The sequence below is a fragment of the Oncorhynchus keta genome, chromosome 4 (genome assembly GCF_023373465.1).
Source record: "Oncorhynchus keta strain PuntledgeMale-10-30-2019 chromosome 4, Oket_V2, whole genome shotgun sequence".
In the NCBI taxonomy this organism is placed as follows: Eukaryota; Metazoa; Chordata; class Actinopteri; order Salmoniformes; family Salmonidae; genus Oncorhynchus; species Oncorhynchus keta.
In genome coordinates this window covers 13,059,300-13,079,088 of record NC_068424.1, presented here as the reverse complement: position 1 = coordinate 13,079,088, position 19,789 = coordinate 13,059,300, and the positions used below count along the sequence as shown (strand labels likewise).

General features: G+C 47.2%; 1 protein-coding gene across 1 annotated transcript in view; it reads right to left on the bottom strand.

The window, feature by feature from the left end:
* LOC127916474 (catenin delta-2-like) overlaps positions 1-19,789 on the bottom strand; it is a 660,130-nt gene that overhangs the window by 286,464 nt on the left and 353,877 nt on the right. The window contains exon 11 of the mRNA XM_052498259.1: positions 10,700-10,849. Coding sequence (XP_052354219.1) covers positions 10,700-10,849 — 150 coding nt within the window. The remainder of the gene's footprint in view (positions 1-10,699; positions 10,850-19,789) is intronic.

Here is a 19,789-nt window from a genome sequence, read left to right as displayed (position 1 = left end):
GGTATGAGGTGAGATCACCATAATGGGAGACAGGTATGAGGTGAGATCACCATAATGGGACACAGGTATGAGGGTGAGATCACCATAATGGGAGACAGGTATGAGGGTGAGATCACCATAATGGGACACAGGTATGAGGTGAGATCACCATAATGGGAGACAGGTATGAGGTGAGATCACCATAATGGGAGACAGGTATGAGGTGAGATCACCATAATGGGACACAGGTATGAGGTGAGATCACCATAATGGGACACAGGTATGAGGTGAGATCACCATAATGGGAGACAGGTATGAGGGTGAGATCACCATAATGGGAGACAGGTATGAGGGTGAGATCACCATAATGGGACACAGGTATGAGGTGAGATCACCATAATGGGAGACAGGTATGAGGTGAGACCACCATAATGGGACACAGGTATGAGGTGAGATCACCATAATGGGAGACAGGTATGAGGGTGAGATCACCATAATGGGAGACAGGTATGAGGTGAGATCACCATAATGGGACACAGGTATGAGGTGAGATCACCATAATGGGAGACAGGTATGAGGTGAGATCACCATAATGGGACACAGGTATGAGGTGAGATCACCATAATGGGACACAGGTATGAGGTGAGATCACCATAATGGGACACAGGTATGAGGTGAGATCACCATAATGGGACACAGGTATGAGGTGAGATCACCATAATGGGAGACAGGTATGAGATGAGATCACCATAATGGGAGACAGGTATGAGGTGAGATCACCATAATGGGACACAGGTATGAGGTGAGATCACCATAATGGGAGACAGGTATGAAGTGAGATCACCATAATGGGACACAGGTATGAGGTGAGATCACCATAATGGGACACAGGTATGAGGTGAGATCACCATAATGGGACACAGGTATGAGGTGAGATCACCATAATGGGACACAGGTATGAGGTGAGATCACCATAATGGGAGACAGGTATGAGGGTGAAATCACCATAATGGGAGACAGGTATGAGGTGAGATCACCATAATGGGACACAGGTATGAGGGTGAGATCACCATAATGGGAGACAGGTATGAGGGTGAAATCACCATAATGGGACACAGGTATGAGGGTGAGATCACCATAATGGGAGACAGGTATGAGGGTGAAATCACCATAATGGGAGACAGGTATGAGGTGAGATCACCATAATGGGAGACAGGTATGAGGGTGAAATCACCATAATGGGAGACAGGTATGAGGGTGAAATCACCATAATGGGAGACAGGTATGAGGGTGAAATCACCATAATGGGAGACAGGTATGAGGGTGAAATCACCATAATGGGAGACAGGTATGAGGGTGAGATCACCATAATGGGAGACAGGTATGAGGGTGAAATCACCATAATGGGAGACAGGTATGAGGGTGAAATCACCATAATGGGAGACAGGTATGAGGGTGAAATCACCATAATGGGAGACAGGTATGAGGGTGAAATCACCATAATGGGAGACAGGTATGAGGGTGAGATCACCATAATGGGAGACAGGTATGAGGGTGAAATCACCATAATGGGAGACAGGTATGAGGGTGAGATCACCATAATGGGAGACAGGTATGAGGGTGAGATCACCATAATGGGAGACAGGTATGAGGTGAGATCACCATAATGGGAGACAGGTATGAGGGTGAGATCACCATAATGGGAGACAGGTATGAGGGTGAAATCACCATAATGGGAGACAGGTATGAGGGTGAAATCACCATAATGGGAGACAGGTATGAGGGTGAAATCACCATAATGGGAGACAGGTATAATAGTCCCACCTTTGTCTCCACTGTAAATGTTCACAATTATAAATTATAAAAGATTTATGAACTTTTACTAAGTTGCCAGTGTTTCTCCCTTTCCGTCTCTCTCCCTTTCCCTGTTTCTTTCTCTCTCACTCTCTCTCCATCTCCCTCTGTGTGTGTGTGTGTGTTTCTTTCTCCCTCTCTATTAGAATGTCAGATCTCATTATTAAAGTGATTCTGAATAAGCCAATGGATTTGGCTTAATGGTTTTATACAAAACAGACTTTCACTGTGTGCGCGCTGCTCTTGAAAAGGCTTTTTATTTTACCGTTATTTAACTAGGCAAGTCATTTAAGAAAAATCCTTATTTTCAATGACGGTCTAGGAACAGTGGGTTAACTGGTCTAGGAACAGTGTGTTAACTGGTCTAGGAACAGTGTGTTAACTGGTCTAGGAACAGTGTGTTAACTGGTCTAGGAACAGTGTGTTAACTGGTCTAGGAACAGTGGGTTAACTGGTCTAGGAACAGTGTGTTAACTGGTCTAGGAACAGTGTGTTAACTGGTCTAGGAACAGTGTGTTAACTGGTCTAGGAACAGTGGGTTAACTGGTCTAGGAACAGTGTGTTAACTGGTATAGGAACAGTGGGTTAACTGGTCTAGGAACACTGGGTTAACTGGTCTAGGAACAGTGGGTTAACTGGTCTAGGAACAGTGTGTTAACTGGTCTAGGAACAGTGGGTTAACTGGTCTAGGAACACTGGGTTAACTGGTCTAGGAACACTGGGTTAACTGGTCTAGGAACAGTGGGTTAACTGGTCTAGGAACAGTGTGTTAACTGGTCTAGGAACAGTGTGTTAACTGGTATAGGAACAGTGGGTTAACTGGTCTAGGAACACTGGGTTAACTGGTCTAGGAACACTGGGTTAACTGGTCTAGGAACAGTGTGTTAACTGGTCTAGGAACAGTGTGTTAACTGGTCTAGGAACAGTGTGTTAACTGGTCTAGGAACAGTGGGTTAACTGGTCTAGGAACAGTGTGTTAACTGGTATAGGAACAGTGGGTTAACTGGTCTAGGAACACTGGGTTAACTGGTCTAGGAACAGTGGGTTAACTGGTCTAGGAACAGTGGGTTAACTGGTCTAGGAACAGTGTGTTAACTGGTCTAGGAACAGTGTGTTAACTGGTCTAGGAACAGTGGGTTAACTGGTCTAGGAACACTGGGTTAACTGGTCTAGGAACAGTGGGTTAACTGGTCTAGGAACACTGGGTTAACTGATCTAGGAACAGTGGGTTAACTGGTCTAGGAACAGTGGGTTAACTGGTCTAGGAACAGTGGGTTAATTGCCTGTTCAGGGGCTGAACGACAGATTTGCAACCTTCCGGTTACTAGTCCAACGCTCTAACCACTAGGTTACCCTGCCACCCCTAACCACTAGACTACCCTGCCACCCCTAACCACTAGGCTACCCTACCCTGCCACCCCTGACCACTAGGCTACCCTACCCTGCCACCCCTAACCACTAGGCTACCCTACCCTGCCACCCCTGACCACTAGGCTACCCTGCCACCCCTGACCACTAGGCTACCCTGCCTACCCTAACCACTAGGCTACCCAACGCTCTAACCACTAGGTTACCCTGCCGCCCCTAACCACTAGGCTACCCTGCCACCCCTAACCCCTAGGCTACCCTACCCTGCCACCCCTGACCACTAGGCTACCCTACCCTGCCACCCCTAACCACTAGGCTACCCTACCCTGCCACCCCTGACCACTAGGCTACCCTGCCACCCCTGACCACTAGGCTACCCTGCCTACCCTAACCACTAGGCTACCCAACGCTCTAACCACTAGGTTACCCTGCCACCCCTAACCACTAGGCTACCCTGCCACCCCTAACCACTAGGCTACCCTACCCTGCCACCCCTGACCACTAGGCTACCCTGCCACCCCTGACCACTAGGCTACCCTGCCGCCGTGACCACTAGGCTACCCTGCCGCCCCTGACCACTAGGCTACCCTGCCGCCATGACCCCTAGGCTACCCTGCCGCCCCTGACAACTAGGCTACCGTGCCGCCCCTGACAACTAGGCTACCCTGCCGCCCCTAACCACTAGGGCTACCCCGCCGCCCCTAACCACTAGGCTACCCTGCCGCCCCTAACCACTAGGCTACCCTGCCGCCCCTAACCACTAGGCTACCCTGCCGCCCCTAACCACTAGGCTACCCTGCCGGCTTGGTGTCATATTAGGTGTTATTGTTATATTGATGAGCCATCAGGTCACCTGTGATACATGTCTGAGGACGTCGAGAGATTAAATGGAAACTGGCCACAAGTCAGGAGAGTACATGGAAACTGGCCACAAGTCAGGAGAGTACATGGAAACTGGCCACAAGTCAGTAGAGTACATGGAAACTGGCCACAAGTCAGGAGAGTACATGGAAACTGGCCACAAGTCAGTAGAGTACATGGAAACTGGCCACAAGTCAGGAGAGTACATGGAAACTGGCCACAAGTCAGGAGAGTACATGGAAACTGGCCACAAGTCAGTAGAGCACATGGAAACTGGCCACAAGTCAGGAGAGTACATGGAAACTGGCCACAAGTCAGTAGAGCACATGGAAACTGGCCACAAGTCAGGAGAGTACATGGAAACTGGCTACAAGTCAGGAGAGTACATGGAAACTGGCCACAAGTCAGGAGAGTACATGGAAACTGGCCACAAGTCAGGAGAGTACATGGAAATTGGCCACAAGAGGCAACAATGAGCTCTGTTACCTTCAAGTAGGCTTTGGTGTTGCTAGGGTGTGTCAGCGTAAGCTGTGTCGGCAGCTCTCCAAAGAGGCAATGTTTGATTAAGGGACGTGTGTGTGTGCCTGTGTGTGTTCGTGCATGTGCGTGTTTGTGTGTGTATGAATGCACATGTGTGTGCGTGTGTATGCGTGCGTGTGTCTGGGACAGGTTCCATGCTGTTCAGTCAGTCTCTGACAGCTCTCCCTCCAGCACAAAGATCATCCTTTCTTGTTTTCTAGAATAAATTAATAAATTGTACAGAGAATCCACTCTGGACTCATTGACACACACACACACACACACACACACACACACACACACACACACACACACACACACACACACACACACACACACACACACACACACACACACACACACACACACACACACACACACACACACACACACACACACACACACACACACACACACACACACACACACACACACACACACACACACACTAATTCACCTGATTAGGTTAGAATTTCTGGTAGCAATGTGGGCATATAGCAGAGCCAAGTGCTGCCAGATGAATTAAGAGTTAATACTAGTGTTAGATTGAAGCTGAGGCTGGTTGTCAGACTGAATTCCCCTGAGCAGCATATAGACAAAGTGACAGATTAGGTCCTGTAGAGGAATACATTACTCATGGTAACTCTGCACTTTCACTCCAGGCCTGTCATTCAGACTTTACTGTCAAGGATGGTTCCTATATTTCCTGAGATACTACTGAAACGTGATGGCTAGGGAAGGAGAGAGTGATGCAAATTAGGGACAAATGAAAACAGAGTGGCCCGCTAAGCATTCAAAATGTAACGAGTACTTTTGGGTGTCAGGAAAAACACATGGAGTACTTTCTTTTCGTTAGGAATGTAGTGAAGTAAAAGTAAAAGTTGTCAAAAATATAAATAGTAAAGTACAGATACCCCAAATAACGACTTAAGTAGTACTTTAATATATTTTTACTTAAGTGCTTTACACCACTGGCTACTATAAAAGTAATAGCTTGCATCAAATCAAATCAAATCAAATCAAATTTATTTATATAGCCCTTCGTACATCAGCTGATATCTCAAAGTGCTGTACAGAAACCCAGCCTAAAACCCCAAACAGCAAACAATGCAGGTGTAAAAGCACGGCCACATTGACCTGAGGTACTCCGTGGCCATTATGTTGCACCTTCCTCCCCTCAGCAGCCTCCTGTGATTACACCAGAACCAACAATAAACTATACATTGCAGGATTTAGAGTGAACTCAATGCAGTGTTATAGAAACCAAAAGAGACTTCTAGCAACAATTACCGGAATACAGAGCAGGGTAATGACACTATAATGTAGAACTGTGTGTGTGTGTGTGTGTGTGTGTGTGTGTGTGTGTGTGTGTGTGTGTGTGTGTGTGTGTGTGTGTGTGAATGAATGAGGCATCACGTATTCATTATGTATCCCTATTAGACCCTGCAGTGGTAATTCTAACTATCTTTAAACACACTGTTCTCAATCACTTAATGCTCACTAAGAGATTTCCTACTGTTTGCTGGAAAGAAAATGCTAATTCATCTCATTGGGTGTTTTACAATATAAAACGGACGCACTTGCATCAATCTAACTAATGCAATAACGGTAAATTGTGTATTTTATCATTTTGTTTGCACGGTAGCAAACCCTCAAACATGTCATAATGCATTTCTCCGAGAGTAAACAAATCGTTCTTCCATATTGCCCAATAAACAAGCTTGGATACACCCGGGCATAGTGTATATAGAGTGTTTACTCCAAAGACATGCTCAATGGCTGCGGCCAATGTTTGACTGTGGACCCCAGGACGGGTAGCTGCTGCTTCTACAAAAGCAGAAGAGATCCTAATGAGCAAATAATAAACAAATGTATTTTACTTTCAAGTACCATAACCAAACAATTAGTAATCTATAGTAGTTTATTTACTGTAGTCGTTATTCCTTGACCAGTGACATATACCTGCTGGAGCTGCTATGGTAACCAGTGAAATATACCTGCTGGAGCTGCTATGGTGACCAGTGAAATATACCTGCTGGAGCTGCTATGGTGACCAGTGACATATACCTGCTGGAGCTGCTATGGTGACCAGTGAAATATACCTGCTGGAGCTGCTATGGTGACCAGTGAAATATACCTGCTGGAGCTGCTATGGTGACCAGTGAAATATACCTGCTGGAGCTGCTATGGTGACCAGTGAAATATACCTGCTGGAGCTGCTATGGTGACCAGTGAAATATACCTGCTGGAGCTGCTATGGTGACCAGTGACATATACCTGCTGGAGCTGCTATGGTGACCAGTGAAATATACCTGCTGGAGCTGCTATGGTGACCAGTGAAATATACCTGCTGGAGCTGCTATGGTGACCAGTGAAATATACCTGCTGGAGCTGCTATGGTGACCAGTGAAATATACCTGCTGGAGCTGCTATGGTGACCAGTGACATATACCTGCTGGAGCTGCTATGGTGACCAGTGAAATATACCTGCTGGAGCTGCTATGGTGACCAGTGAAATATACCTGCTGGAGCTGCTATGGTGACCAGTGAAATATACCTGCTGGAGCTGCTATGGTGACCAGTGAAATATACCTGCTGGAGCTGCTATGGCTGCTATGTTGTGCCCTTTTCAAAACTGTGTGGGTGTGTGTGGACCATGTTCATTTCTTAGTGATGTGGACACAGAGGAACTTGAGGCTCCACTACAGTCCCATCAATGTGGATGGGGCGTGCACTCCCCTCCTTTTCCTGTAGTCCACGATCAGCTCCTTTGTCTTGCTGACGTTGAGCGAGAGGTTTTTGTCCTGGCACCACACCGCCAGGTCTCTATCCTCCTCCCTGTAGGCTGCCTCATCGTCCTACCACCGTCGTGTTGTCAACAAACTAAATTATAGTGTTGGAGTCGCGCGCAGCCACACAGTCGTGGGTGAACAGGGAGTACAGGAGTACTAAGCACACACCCCTGAGGGGACCTCTTGTTGATGGTCAACGTGGCAGAATTGTTGCTGCCTACCCTCGCCGCCTTGGGGTGTCCCGTCAGTAAGTCCAGGATCTAGTTGCAGAGGGAGGTCCCAGGGTCCTTAGCTTGGTGATGAGCTTGGAGGGGAATGCTGAGCTGTAGTCAACGAACAGCATTCTTACATAGGTATTCCTTTAGTCCAAGTGGTTGAGAGCAGTGTGGAGTGCAATAGAGATTGCGTCATCTGTAGATCTGTTAGGGAAGTATGTGGATTGGATTGGGTCCAGTGTGTGTGGGATGATGATGTTGATGTGAGCCATGACTAGCCTTTCAAAGTATTTCATGGGTATAGATGTGAATGCTACGGGACGATAGTCATTTAGGCAGGTTACCTTGGCATTCTTGGGCTCGGGAACCAATGGTGGTCCTCTTGAAACAAGTTGGTATTACAGACCTTGTCGGGATAGGGTGAAAATGTCAGTGAAGACATTGCATGATCTGAGTATGGGTCATGCTGTTAATTTTTTCAAAGGTCTTACTGACAAAAGCCACAGTCGTCCGGAATAGCTGGTGCTCTCATGCATGGTTCAGTGTTGCTTGACTTGAAGCGAGCATTGAAGGCATTTAGGTCTAGTGGGAGCTGTGCTTCTGAAGGCTGGGTTTCCCTTAGTAATCCGGGATAGTTTTCAAACCCTGCCACATCCGTCGCGCGTCAGAACAGGCGTAGTAGTAAACGTTATCTAGAGTTTTGTCGCCTCTAGATTGCACAGGTGAAATGCTGGTAAAAAAATACATAAAACTGATTTCAGTTACCCTGCATTAAAATCACAGGCTGCAACAAACACCACCTGTGAATGTGCATTTTCTTTTTTTCTTATCGCACTATACAGCTATTGGAGTGCGGTCTTAGTACCAGCGTCGCTATGGTGGAGAATAAACAGCTATGAAAAATACTGATGAAAACTCTCTTGGTAAATGGTCTGCAAAATATGATATTCTAACTCAGTCGAGCAAAAACTCGAGACTTACTTAACTTTAGAGATCGTGCACCAGCTGTTGTTACCAAAGAGACACACCCCTCCTCCCTTCGTCTACCCGAGTCTGCCATCCGGTCTTGACGATGCATAGAAAAGCTAGCGAGACGTATATATCCATGGCCTCGTTCATCCACGAGTCAGAGAAAACACAGGATATTACAGTTTTTAAGGTCCCGTTGATAGGATAGTCTCGAACAGAGCATATCCAGTTTGTTCTCCAGTAAATGCACGTTTGCCAATAGAGTCTCATCAGTGTGCTGGCTCCCCTGCCTCTCTTTCACCTTTGCTTTTTCTTTCCAGTCCCAGGGATTAGTGCCTGGTCCGGAGTAAGGAGAATGTCCAGAGATGCCGACACGTTGACGTAGACATTTTTGTCCAAAAGTGAGGTTAGTGATCTCTTCTTCTGATGTCCGGAAGCTGTTTTCAGTCATTGGAAATGACAGCGGAGACATTTTTGTCCAAAAGTGAGGTTAGTGATCTCTTCTTCTGTTTTCAGTCATAGGAAATGACAGCGGAGACATTATGTACAAAAGTGAGGTTAGTGATCTCTTCTTCTGTTTGCAGTCATAGGAAATGACAGCGGAGACATTATGTACAAAAAAAGTTAAGATCAGGGTAAAAAAACACAAAATAGCAGAATATGTGGAGAGCCTGTAAAACGGCTGCTATCCACTGCAGCACCATGTACACTTTCTAGAGTCCACACAAAACATGACAAAATACGGAATACTAACGGACACTAATGAACAGCAACACACAAAAAAACTAGGAACACTACAACTAAAGAACAATACAATTACACAAAAAAAGAAGAGAAAATAAATAAAACAAATAAATGTATGAATAATACACGTGTATTTTTGTGTCTGTTTATATGTCAAATCAAATCAAATTGTATTTGTCACATGGACTGAATACAACAGACCTTACAGTGAAATGCTTACTTACGAGCCCCTAACCTGCAATGCAGTTTCAAAAAAATACGGATAAGAATAAGAGATAAAAGTAACAAGTAATTCAAGAGCAGCAGTAAAATAGCAATAGCAAGACTATATTCCAGGGGTTACCGATGCAGAGTCAATGAGCGAGGGCACCGGTACAGAGTCAATGAGCGAGGGCACCGGTACAGAGTCAATGAGCGAGGGCACCGGTACAGAGTCAATGAGCAGGGGCACCGGTACAGAGTCAATGAGCAGGGGCACCGGTACAGAGTCAATGAGCGAGGGCACCGGTACAGAGTCAATGAGCGAGGGCACCGGTACAGAGTCAATGAGCAGGGGCACCGGTACAGAGTCAATGAGCGAGGGCACCGGTACAGAGTCAATGAGCGAGGGCACCGGTACAGAGTCAATGAGCGAGGGCACCGGTACAGAGTCAATGAGCGAGGGCACCGGTACAGAGTCAATGAGCGAGGGCACCGGTACAGAGTCAATGAGCGAGGGCACCGGTACAGAGTCAATGAGCAGGGGCACCGGTACAGAGTCAATGAGCAGGGGCACCGGTACAGAGTCAATGAGCGAGGGCACCGGTACAGAGTCAATGAGCGAGGGCACCGGTACAGAGTCAATGAGCAGGGGCACCGGTACAGAGTCAATGAGCGAGGGCACCGGTACAGAGTCAATGAGCGAGGGCACCGATGCAGAGTCAATGAGCGAGGGCACCGGTACAGAGTCAATGAGCGGGGGCACCGGTACAGAGTCAATGAGCAGGGGCACCGGTACAGAGTCAATGAGCAGGGGCACCGGTACAGAGTCAATGAGCGAGGGCACCGGTACAGAGTCAATGAGCGAGGGCACCGGTACAGAGTCAATGAGCAGGGGCACCGGTACAGAGTCAATGAGCGAGGGCACCGGTACAGAGTCAATGAGCGAGGGCACCGGTACAGAGTCAATGAGCGAGGGCACCGGTACAGAGTCAATGAGTGAGGGCACCGGTACAGAGTCAATGAGCGAGGGCACCGGTACAGAGTCAATGAGCGGGGGCACCGGTACAGAGTCAATGAGCAGGGGCACATTTTATATAAATGTGTCTACTGAATATAGATGTGTGTGCATCTGTGTGTGTGTGTTTGTGTGCATGTCCGTGCGTGTGTGTGTATGTGTGCATATATCTATAGTCTTACCAGTATTGTTTCCCAGTCCCCTCATAGGTCCTTTGTGATAGAGGTTGACTCTGTCCTCATAGGGGGGCTCTATTTGGTGGTCAGAAGATCCTAGGGGATGCAGGTCTGGACCACAGTGGCTATGCTGACTACTGTATGAACCCCTGCAACCTGGAGAGGGGGGGGAGAGAAAGAGAGAGAGAGAGATTGAGAGAGAGATTGAGAGAGAGATTGAGAGAGATTGAGAGAGAGATTGAGAGAGATTGAGATAGAGATTGAGAGAGAGAGACAGAGAAAGATATCAGCCCTGAGTGTTGACTTGGTTGTCTCCAGCCGAATGTAATTGAAACGACACCACTTCCAGAAAGAGATCCACCCTCTCCTCTCCTTCTATTTATTATAATTTCAGTGAGAGCTACATGTCTGTTTCTGTCTTTTCCAGCCTCTACTCCCATAGCGTCTAGCATCTATTAGCCTCTAATAGCCTCTACTAGCCAACAGTAAATTAGTCTCTACTAGCCTAAATTATGCTCTACTCACCGATATTTGTATTTAATTTATTTATTTCACCTTTACTTAACCAGGTAGGCTAGTTGAGAACAAGTTCTCATTTACAACTGCGACCTGGCCAAGATAAAGCAAAGCAGTTCGACACAAACAACAACACAGTTACACATGGAATAAACAAACATACAGTCAATAATACAGTAGAAAAAGTCTATATACAGTGAGTGCAAATTAGGTATGTTAACCTCTTACTCCTAATCCCCTACTTTTTCAAACATTCTGTTAAAAATCGCGCAACATTTCAGCGCCCTGCTGCTCATGCCAGGAATATAGTATATGCATATGATTAGTATGTGTGGATAGAAAACACTCAGACGTTTATAAAACTGGTTAAATCACTGCTGTGACTATAACAGAACGTGCGTTTCATCGAAAAGTGCAGGAAAATCTGATCACTGAAAATGGAAATAAATATCCATGCGCCACTCCCAGGAATTGTTCAAGAAGAACCGAATTAAATGAGGCCGAGGTTGCAGTGCCTACAGCTTTCACACGATGTCTAGAGTCTTGTCATTTGATTCGGCTTTGATTCTTGGTCAAACCGAATCAAGGGAACCGATTCCCTCCGGTCTCCGACCTGATGTTTTGGTTGAGAAATATCCGGACATTTTTTCCAGACGGACACCTATAGAATTTACATCGCCTCCTGATGAATTTTATCGCTTATTAACGTGTACTAATACCTAAAGTTGCATTACAAAAGTATTTTGAAGTGTTTTGTGAAAGTTTATCGTCAACTTTTTTAATTTTAAAAAATGACGTTACGTTATGAAACGCTATTTTTTTTCGTTTATCACACAGTCTTCATAGATCGATATCTAGGCTATATGTGGACCGATTTAATCGAAAAAAAGACCCAATAGTGATTATGGGACATCTAGGAGTGCCAACAAAGAAGATGGTCAAAGGTAATGAATGTTTTATATTTTATTTGTGCGGTTTGTGTAGCGACGACTATGCTAATTATTTAGTTTACGTCCCCTGCGGGTTTTTTGGGGTGTTACATGCTATCAGATAATAGTTTCTCATGCTTTCGCGAAAAGCATTTTAAAAATCTGACTTGTTGCCTGGATTCACAACGAGTGTAGCTTTAATTCAATACCCTGCATGTGTATTTTAATGAACGTTTGAGTTTTAACTAATACTATTAGCATTTAGCGTAGCGCATTTGCATTTCCAGATCTCTAGATGGGACGCCTGCGTGCCAGGTAGGAGCAAGAGGTTAAGGGAGGTATGACAATAAATAGGCCACGGTGGCGAAGTAATTACAATATAGCAATTAAACACTCGTGTCGAAGATGAATGTGCAAGTAGAGATACTGGGGTGCAAAAGAGCAAGATAAATAAATAAACCCAGTATGGGGATGAGGAAGTTGGATGGGCTATTTACAGATGGGCTATGTACAGGTGCAGTGATCTGTGAGCTGCTCTGACAGCTGGTGCTTAAAGTTAGTGAGGGAGATATGAGTCTCCAGCTTCAGTGATTTTTGCAGTCCGTTCCAGTCATTGGCAGCAGAGAACTGGAAGGAAAGACGGCCAAAGTAGGAATTGGCTTTGGGGGTGACTAGTGAGATGTTAGCTGGATGTTTGGGGGTGACTAGCTGAGATAAGTCAGCGCTTTACCTAGCAAAGACTTCTAGATGACCTGGAGCCAGTCGGTTTGGCGACGAGCATGAAGCGAGGTCCAGCCAACGAGAGCGAAGTGGTGGGTAGTATACGGGGCTTTGGTAACAAAACGGATGCCATTTTGGATTGGAGATGCTTAATGTTAGTCTGGAAGGAGAGTTTACAGTCTACCCAGACACCTAGGTCTTTGTAGGTATCCACATATTCTAAGTCAGAACCGTCCAGTAGTGATGCTGGACAGGCAGGCAGGTGCGGGCAGCGATCGGTTGAAGAGCATGCATTTAGTTTTACTTGCATTTAAGAGCAGTTGGAGGCCACGGAAGGAGAGTTGTATGACATTGAAGCTCGTCTGGAGGTTAGTGGACACAGTGTCAAAAGAAGGGCCAGAAGTATACAGAATGGTGTCGTCTGCATAGAGGTGGATCAGAGAATCATCAGCAGCAAGAGCGACATCATTGATGTATACAGAGAAGAGAGTCTGCCCGAGAATTTAACCCTGTGGCACCCCCATAGAGACTGCCAGAGGTCCGGACAACAGACCCTCCGATTTTACACACTGAACTCTATCAAAGAAGTAGTTGGTGGACCAGGCGAGGCAGTCATTTGAGAAACCAAGGCTGTTGAGTCTGCCGATAAGAATGTGGTGTTTGACAGAGTTGAAAGCCTTGGCCAGGTTGATGAATACGACTGCACAGTATTGTCTCTTATCAATGGAGGTTATGATATCTTTTCGGACCTTGAGCGTGGCTGAGGTGCACCCATGACCAGCTCTGAAACCAGATTGCATAGCAAAGAAGGTATGGTGGGATTCGAAATGGTCGTTAATCTTTTTGTTAACTTGGCTTTCGAAGACCTTAGAAAGGCAGGGTAGGATAGATATAGGTCTGTAGCAGTTTGGGTCTAGAGTGTGTCCCCCTTTGAAGAGTGGGATGACTGCTGCACCTTTCCAATCTTTGGTAAACTCAGACAGGTTGAACAGGCTAGTAATAGGGGGTTGTAAAAATTTTGGGCAGATCATTTTAAGATAGAAGTCTCTACTGATACAGATATAAGTCTCTACTAGCCTATATTAGTCTCTACTAGACTATATTAGACTCTCCTAGCCTATATTAGACTCTACTAGCCTATATTAGACTTTACTAGCCTCTACTAGCCTATATTAGACTCTACTAGCCTATAATAGTCTCTACAAGCCTAAATTAGTCTCTACTATCCTACATTTGTCTCTACTAGCCTATAACTAGCCTATCTACTCGCTTGTATTAGACTCTACTAGCCTGTAATAGTCTCTACTAGTCTATAACAGCCTCTACTAGCCTAAATTAGCCTCTTCTAGCCTCTACTAGTCTACAGTATATTAGTCTCTACTAGCCTATATTCGACTCTACTAGCCTATATTAGACTCTACTAGCCTATATTAGACTACTAGTCTATATTCGTCTCTACTAGCCTATATTAGATTCTAGTAGCCTATATTAGTCTCTACTAGCCTATAACAGCCTCTACTAGCCTAAGTTAGGCTCTACTATCCTATATTAGTCTCTACTTGCCCACAGTATATTTGCCTTTACTATCCTCTACGAGCCTGTAATATCTTCTACTAGACTCAAATAGTCTCTATTAGCCTCTACTGGCCTATATTATCCGCTACTAGCCCATATTAGCCTCTACTAGCCTTTCTAGCTTCTACTACCCTCTAATAACCTCTATTAGCCTACAATATATTAGCCTGAACTAGCCTCTAATATCCTCTACTAGCCTCTAATGGCCTCTATGTAGGCTCTATTAGCCTATACTAGTCTACAGTATATTAGTCTTTACTGACCTATATTAGCCTCTACTAGCCTATATTAGTCTCTACTAGCCTATATTAGCCTCTGCTTGCCTATATTAGCCTCTGCTAGCCTATATTAGCCTCTGCTAGCCTATATTAGCTTCTAATAGCCTACAGTATATTATCATTCAGTAGCCTCTAATAGACTCTACTAGCCTCTAATATATTCCACTAGCTTCTTCTAGCCTTTACTAGTCTCTTCGAGCCTCTACTAGTACTAGCCTCTAATAGCATCTAATATCCTTTACTAGTCTCTTCTAGCCTATACTAGCCTATAATAGCATCTAATATCCTCTACTAGCATTCAGTGTATTAGCCTCTACTAGCTTCTAATAGACTCTACTAATCTCTAATAACCTCTACAAGCCTTCAGAATATTAGCCTCTACTAGCCTCTAATATTCTCTAATAGGCTCTTCTAGCCAACAGTATATATGTCTCTACTAAACGATATAAGGCTCTACGAGCTTATATTAGTCTCCAGCAGACGATACTAGTCTTTACTAGCCTCTACTAGCCTCTACTAGTTTCTAATAATCTCTAATAACCTCTACTAGCCTACAGTATATTAGTCTCCATTACCCTGAATGAGTCTCAACGAGACTCTACCAGCCTCTACGTAGCCTATACTAGTCTACAGTATATTCGACTCCACTAGCCTATATTAGCCTCTACTAGCCTATATTAGCCTCTACCAGCCTATATTAGTCTCTACTTGTCTCTATTAGTCTCTACTATCTGTCTACTAGTCGACAGTACATTAGACTCTACAAGCCTATATTAGCCTCTATTAGCCTCTACTAGTCTACAGTATATTCAGTATCTATGTAAGTCGCTCTGGATAAGAGCGTCTGCTAAATGACTTAAATGTAATGTAAATGTATCTCTAATCCTGTATTCTCCATTCTACTATTACCCCCTCCCCCAAGCACCTCTAGTCCTGTCTTCTCCAGTCTACTATACCCCCCCAGCACCTCAAGTCCTGTCTTCTCCAGTCTACTATACCCCCCCCAGCACCTCTAGTCCTGTCTTCTCCAGTCTGCTATATCCCCCCCAGCACCTCTACTCCTGTCTTCTCCAGGCTACCATACCCCCCCAGCACCTCTCGTCCTGTCTTCTCCAGTCTACTATACACCCCCCCAAGCACCTCTAGTCATGTCTTCTCCAGTCTACTATACCCCCCCAGCACCTCTAGTCCTGTCTTCTCCAGTCTACTATACCCCCCAAGCACCTCTAGTCCTGTCTTCTCCAGTCTACTATATCCCCCCAGCACCTCCAGTCCTGTCTTCTCCAGTCTTCTATACCCCCCCAGCACCTCTAGTCCTGTCTTCTCCAGTCTACTATACCCCCTGCACCTCTAGTCCTGTCTTATCCAGTCTACTATACCCCCCAGCACCTCAAGTCCTGTCTTCTCCCGTCTACTATACCCCCAGCACCTCGAGTCCTGTCTTCTCCAGTCTACTATACCCCCCAGCACCTCTAGTCCTGTCTTCTCCCGTCTACTATACCCCCCCCAAGCACCTCGAGTCCTGTCTTCTCCAGTCTACTATACCCCCCCAGCACCTCTAGTCCTGTCTTCTCCAGTCTACTATACCCCCCCAGCACCTCTAGTCCTGTCCTCTCCATTCTACTATACCCCCTCCCAGCACCTCGAGTCCTGTCTTGTCCAGTCTACTATTACCCCCCCAGCACCTCTCGTCCTGTCTTCTCCAGTCTACTATACCCCCCTAGCACCTCTAGTCCTGTCTTCTCCAGTCTACTATACCCCCCAGCACCTCTAGTCCTGTCTTCTCCAGTCTACTAACCTCCCCCAGCACCTCTAGTCCTGTCCTCTCCAGTCTACTATACCCCCCCAGCACCTCTAGTCCTGTCATCTCCAGTCTACTATACCCCCCCAGCACCTCTCGTCCTGTCTTCTCCCGTCTACTATACCCCCCCCCAGCACCTCGAGTCCTGTCTTCTCCAGTCTACTATACCCCCCAGCACCTCTAGTCCTGTCTTCTCCAGTCTACTATACCCCCCCAGCACCTCTAGTCCTGTCTTCTCCAGTCTACTATACCCCCCTAGCACCTCTAGTCCTGTCTTCTCCAGTCTACTATACTCCCCCAGCACCTCCAGTCCTGTCTTTCCAGTCTACTATACTCCCCCAGCACCTCTAGTCCTGTCTTCTCCAGTCTACTATACCCCCCCAGCACCTCTAGTCCTGTCCTCTCCAGTCTACTATACCCCCACCACCTTTAGTCCTGTCCTCTCCAGTCTACTATACCCCCCCACCACCTCTAGTCCTGTCTTCTCCCGTCTACTATACACCCCCCCAAGCACCTCGAGTCCTGTCTTCTCCAGTCTACTATACCCCCCCAGCACCTCTAGTCCTGTCCTCTCCATTCTACTATACCCCCTCCCAGCACCTCGAGTCCTGTCTTGTCCAGTCTACTATTGACCCCCCAGCACCTCTCGTCCTGTCTTCTCCAGTCTACTATTACCCCCTCCCCCAGCACCTCTAGTCCTGTCTTGTCCAGTCTACTATACCCCCCCAGCACCTCTAGTCCTGTCTTCTCCAGTCTACGATACCCCCCCCCAGCACCTCTAGTCCTGTCTTCTCCAGTCTACTAAACCCCCCCCCCCCAGCACCTCTAGTCCTGTCCTCACCAGTCTACTATACCCCCCAGCACCTATAGTCCTGTCTTCTCCAGTCTACTATACCCCCTCCCAGCACCTCTAGTCCTCTCTTCTCCAGTCTACTATACCCCCCAGCACCTCTAGTCCTGTCTTCTCCAGTCTACGATACCCCCCAGCACCTCTAGTCCTGTCTTCTCCAGTCTACTAACCCCCCAGCACCTCTAGTCCTGTCTTCTCCAGTCTACTATACCCCCAGCACCTCTAGTCCTGTCTTCTCCAGTCTACTATACCCCCAGCACCTCTAGTCCTGTCTTCTCCAGTCTACCATACCCCCAGCACCTCTCGTCCTGTCTTCTCCAGTCTACTATACCCCCCCAGCACCTCTAGTCCTGTCTTCTCCAGTCTACCATACCCCCCCAGCACCTCTTGTCCTGTCCTCTCCAGTCTACTATACCCCCTCCAGCACCTCTAGCCCTGTCTTCTCCAGTCTACAATACCCCCCCAGCACTCCTAGTCCTCTCTTCTCCAGTCTACTATACCCCCTCCCCCCCCAGCACCTCTAGTCCTGTCTTCTCCAGTCTACTATACCCCCCCAGCACCTCTCATCATGTCTTCTCCAGTCTATTATACCCCCCCAGCACATCTAGTCCTGTCTTCTCCAGTCTACTATAGCCCCCCAGCACCTCTCGTCCTGTCTTCTCCAGTCTACTATACCCCCCCAGCACCTCTAGTCATGTCTTCTCCAGTCTACTATACCCCCTCCCAGCACCTCTAGTCCTGTCTTCTCCAGTCTACGATACCCCCCCCCAGCACCTCTAGTCCTGTCTTCTCCAGTCTACTAACCCCCCCAGCACCTCTAGTCCTGTCTTCTCCAGTCGACTATACCCCCCAGCACCTCTAGTCCTGTCTTCTCCAGTCTACTATACCCCCCCAGCACCTCTAGTCCTGTCTTCTCCAGTCTACTATACCCCCCAGCACCTCTAGTCCTGTCCTCTCCAGTCTACTAACCCCCCCCAGCACCTCTAGTCCTGTCTTCTCCAGTCTATGATACCCCTTCCCAGCACCTCTAGTCCTCTCTTCTCCAGTCTACTATACCCCCCAGCACCTCTAGTCCTGTCTTCTCCAGTCTACTATACCCCCTCCCAGCACCTCTAGTCCTGTCCTCTCCAGTCTACTAACCCCCCCAGCACCTCTAGTCCTGTCTTCTCCAGTCTACGATACCCCCCCAGCACCTCTAGTCCTGTCTTCTCCAGTCTACTAACCCCCCCCAGCACCTCTAGTCCTGTCTTCTCCAGTCTACTATACCCCCAGCACCTCTAGTCCTGTCTTCTCCAGTCTACCATACCCACAGCACCTCTCGTCCTGTCTTCTCCAGTCTACTATACCCCCAGCACCTCTAGTCCTGTCTTCTCCAGTCTACTATACCCCCAGCACCTCTAGTCCTGTCCTCTCCAGTCTACTAACCCCCCCAGCACCTATAGTCCTGTCTTCTCCAGTCTACTATACCCCCCCAGTACCTCTTGTCCTGTCCTCTCCAGTCTACTATACCCCCTCCAGCACCTCTAGTCCTGTCTTCTCCAGTCTACAATACCCCCCCAGCACTCCTAGTCCTCTCTTCTCCAGTCTACTATAACCCCCCCAGCACCTCTAGTCCTGTCCTCTCCAGTCTACTATACCCCCCCCAGCACCTCTCGTCCTCTCTTCTCCAGTCTACTATACCCCCAGGGTACAATGCGAATTCAATGGATAAACTCTCCATACACATGAACACACATACACACCACACACTTGGCTCATTTTCCCAATGAGGTTAAACCCCGGACAGTGAGAGGCCTGAATCTGTCCAGCACCATTAGAGAGGACAAGCGTTTGTATGTCTACACTGGGGGATCTGGTGGCAATGTCATCAACGTATGAAAAGGGAACTCATTAGAGGAGGAGAGGGGAGGGAAGAGGAGAGAGGGATGAGGAGAGAAGGAGGAGGAGAGAGGTAGGGGGATGAGGAGAGAAGGACGAGGAGAGAGAGTAGGATAGAGGGGGTAGGCGAGAGTGAAGAGGAGAGAGGGACGAGGAGAGAGGGATCAGGAGAGAGGAGGGGAAGGAGGAGAGAGTGAGGAGGAGAGAGGGAGGGGGATGAGGAGAGAGTGATAGGGATGAGGAGAGAGGGATGAGAAGAGAGGAGGTGGAGGAAGAGACAGAGGAGGAGAGGAGAGGGGGATGAGGAGAGATGAGGGGGAGGCAGAGAGAGGGATGAGGGGAGAGGAGAGGAGAGATGGATGAGGAGAGAGGAGAGGGATGAGGAGAAAGTCAGTGGCGCTACAATAGCAGATACTGTTCCTGACAGCGATATTTCTACAGTGTATATTGTGCTGATCCCCAGTGATAGAGAGGGCCATTTACCATGTTACTGTTTAGGGAGGGCAGAGATGTTGTAATCTACTGTAATATCTATAGAGCACGTTGTCT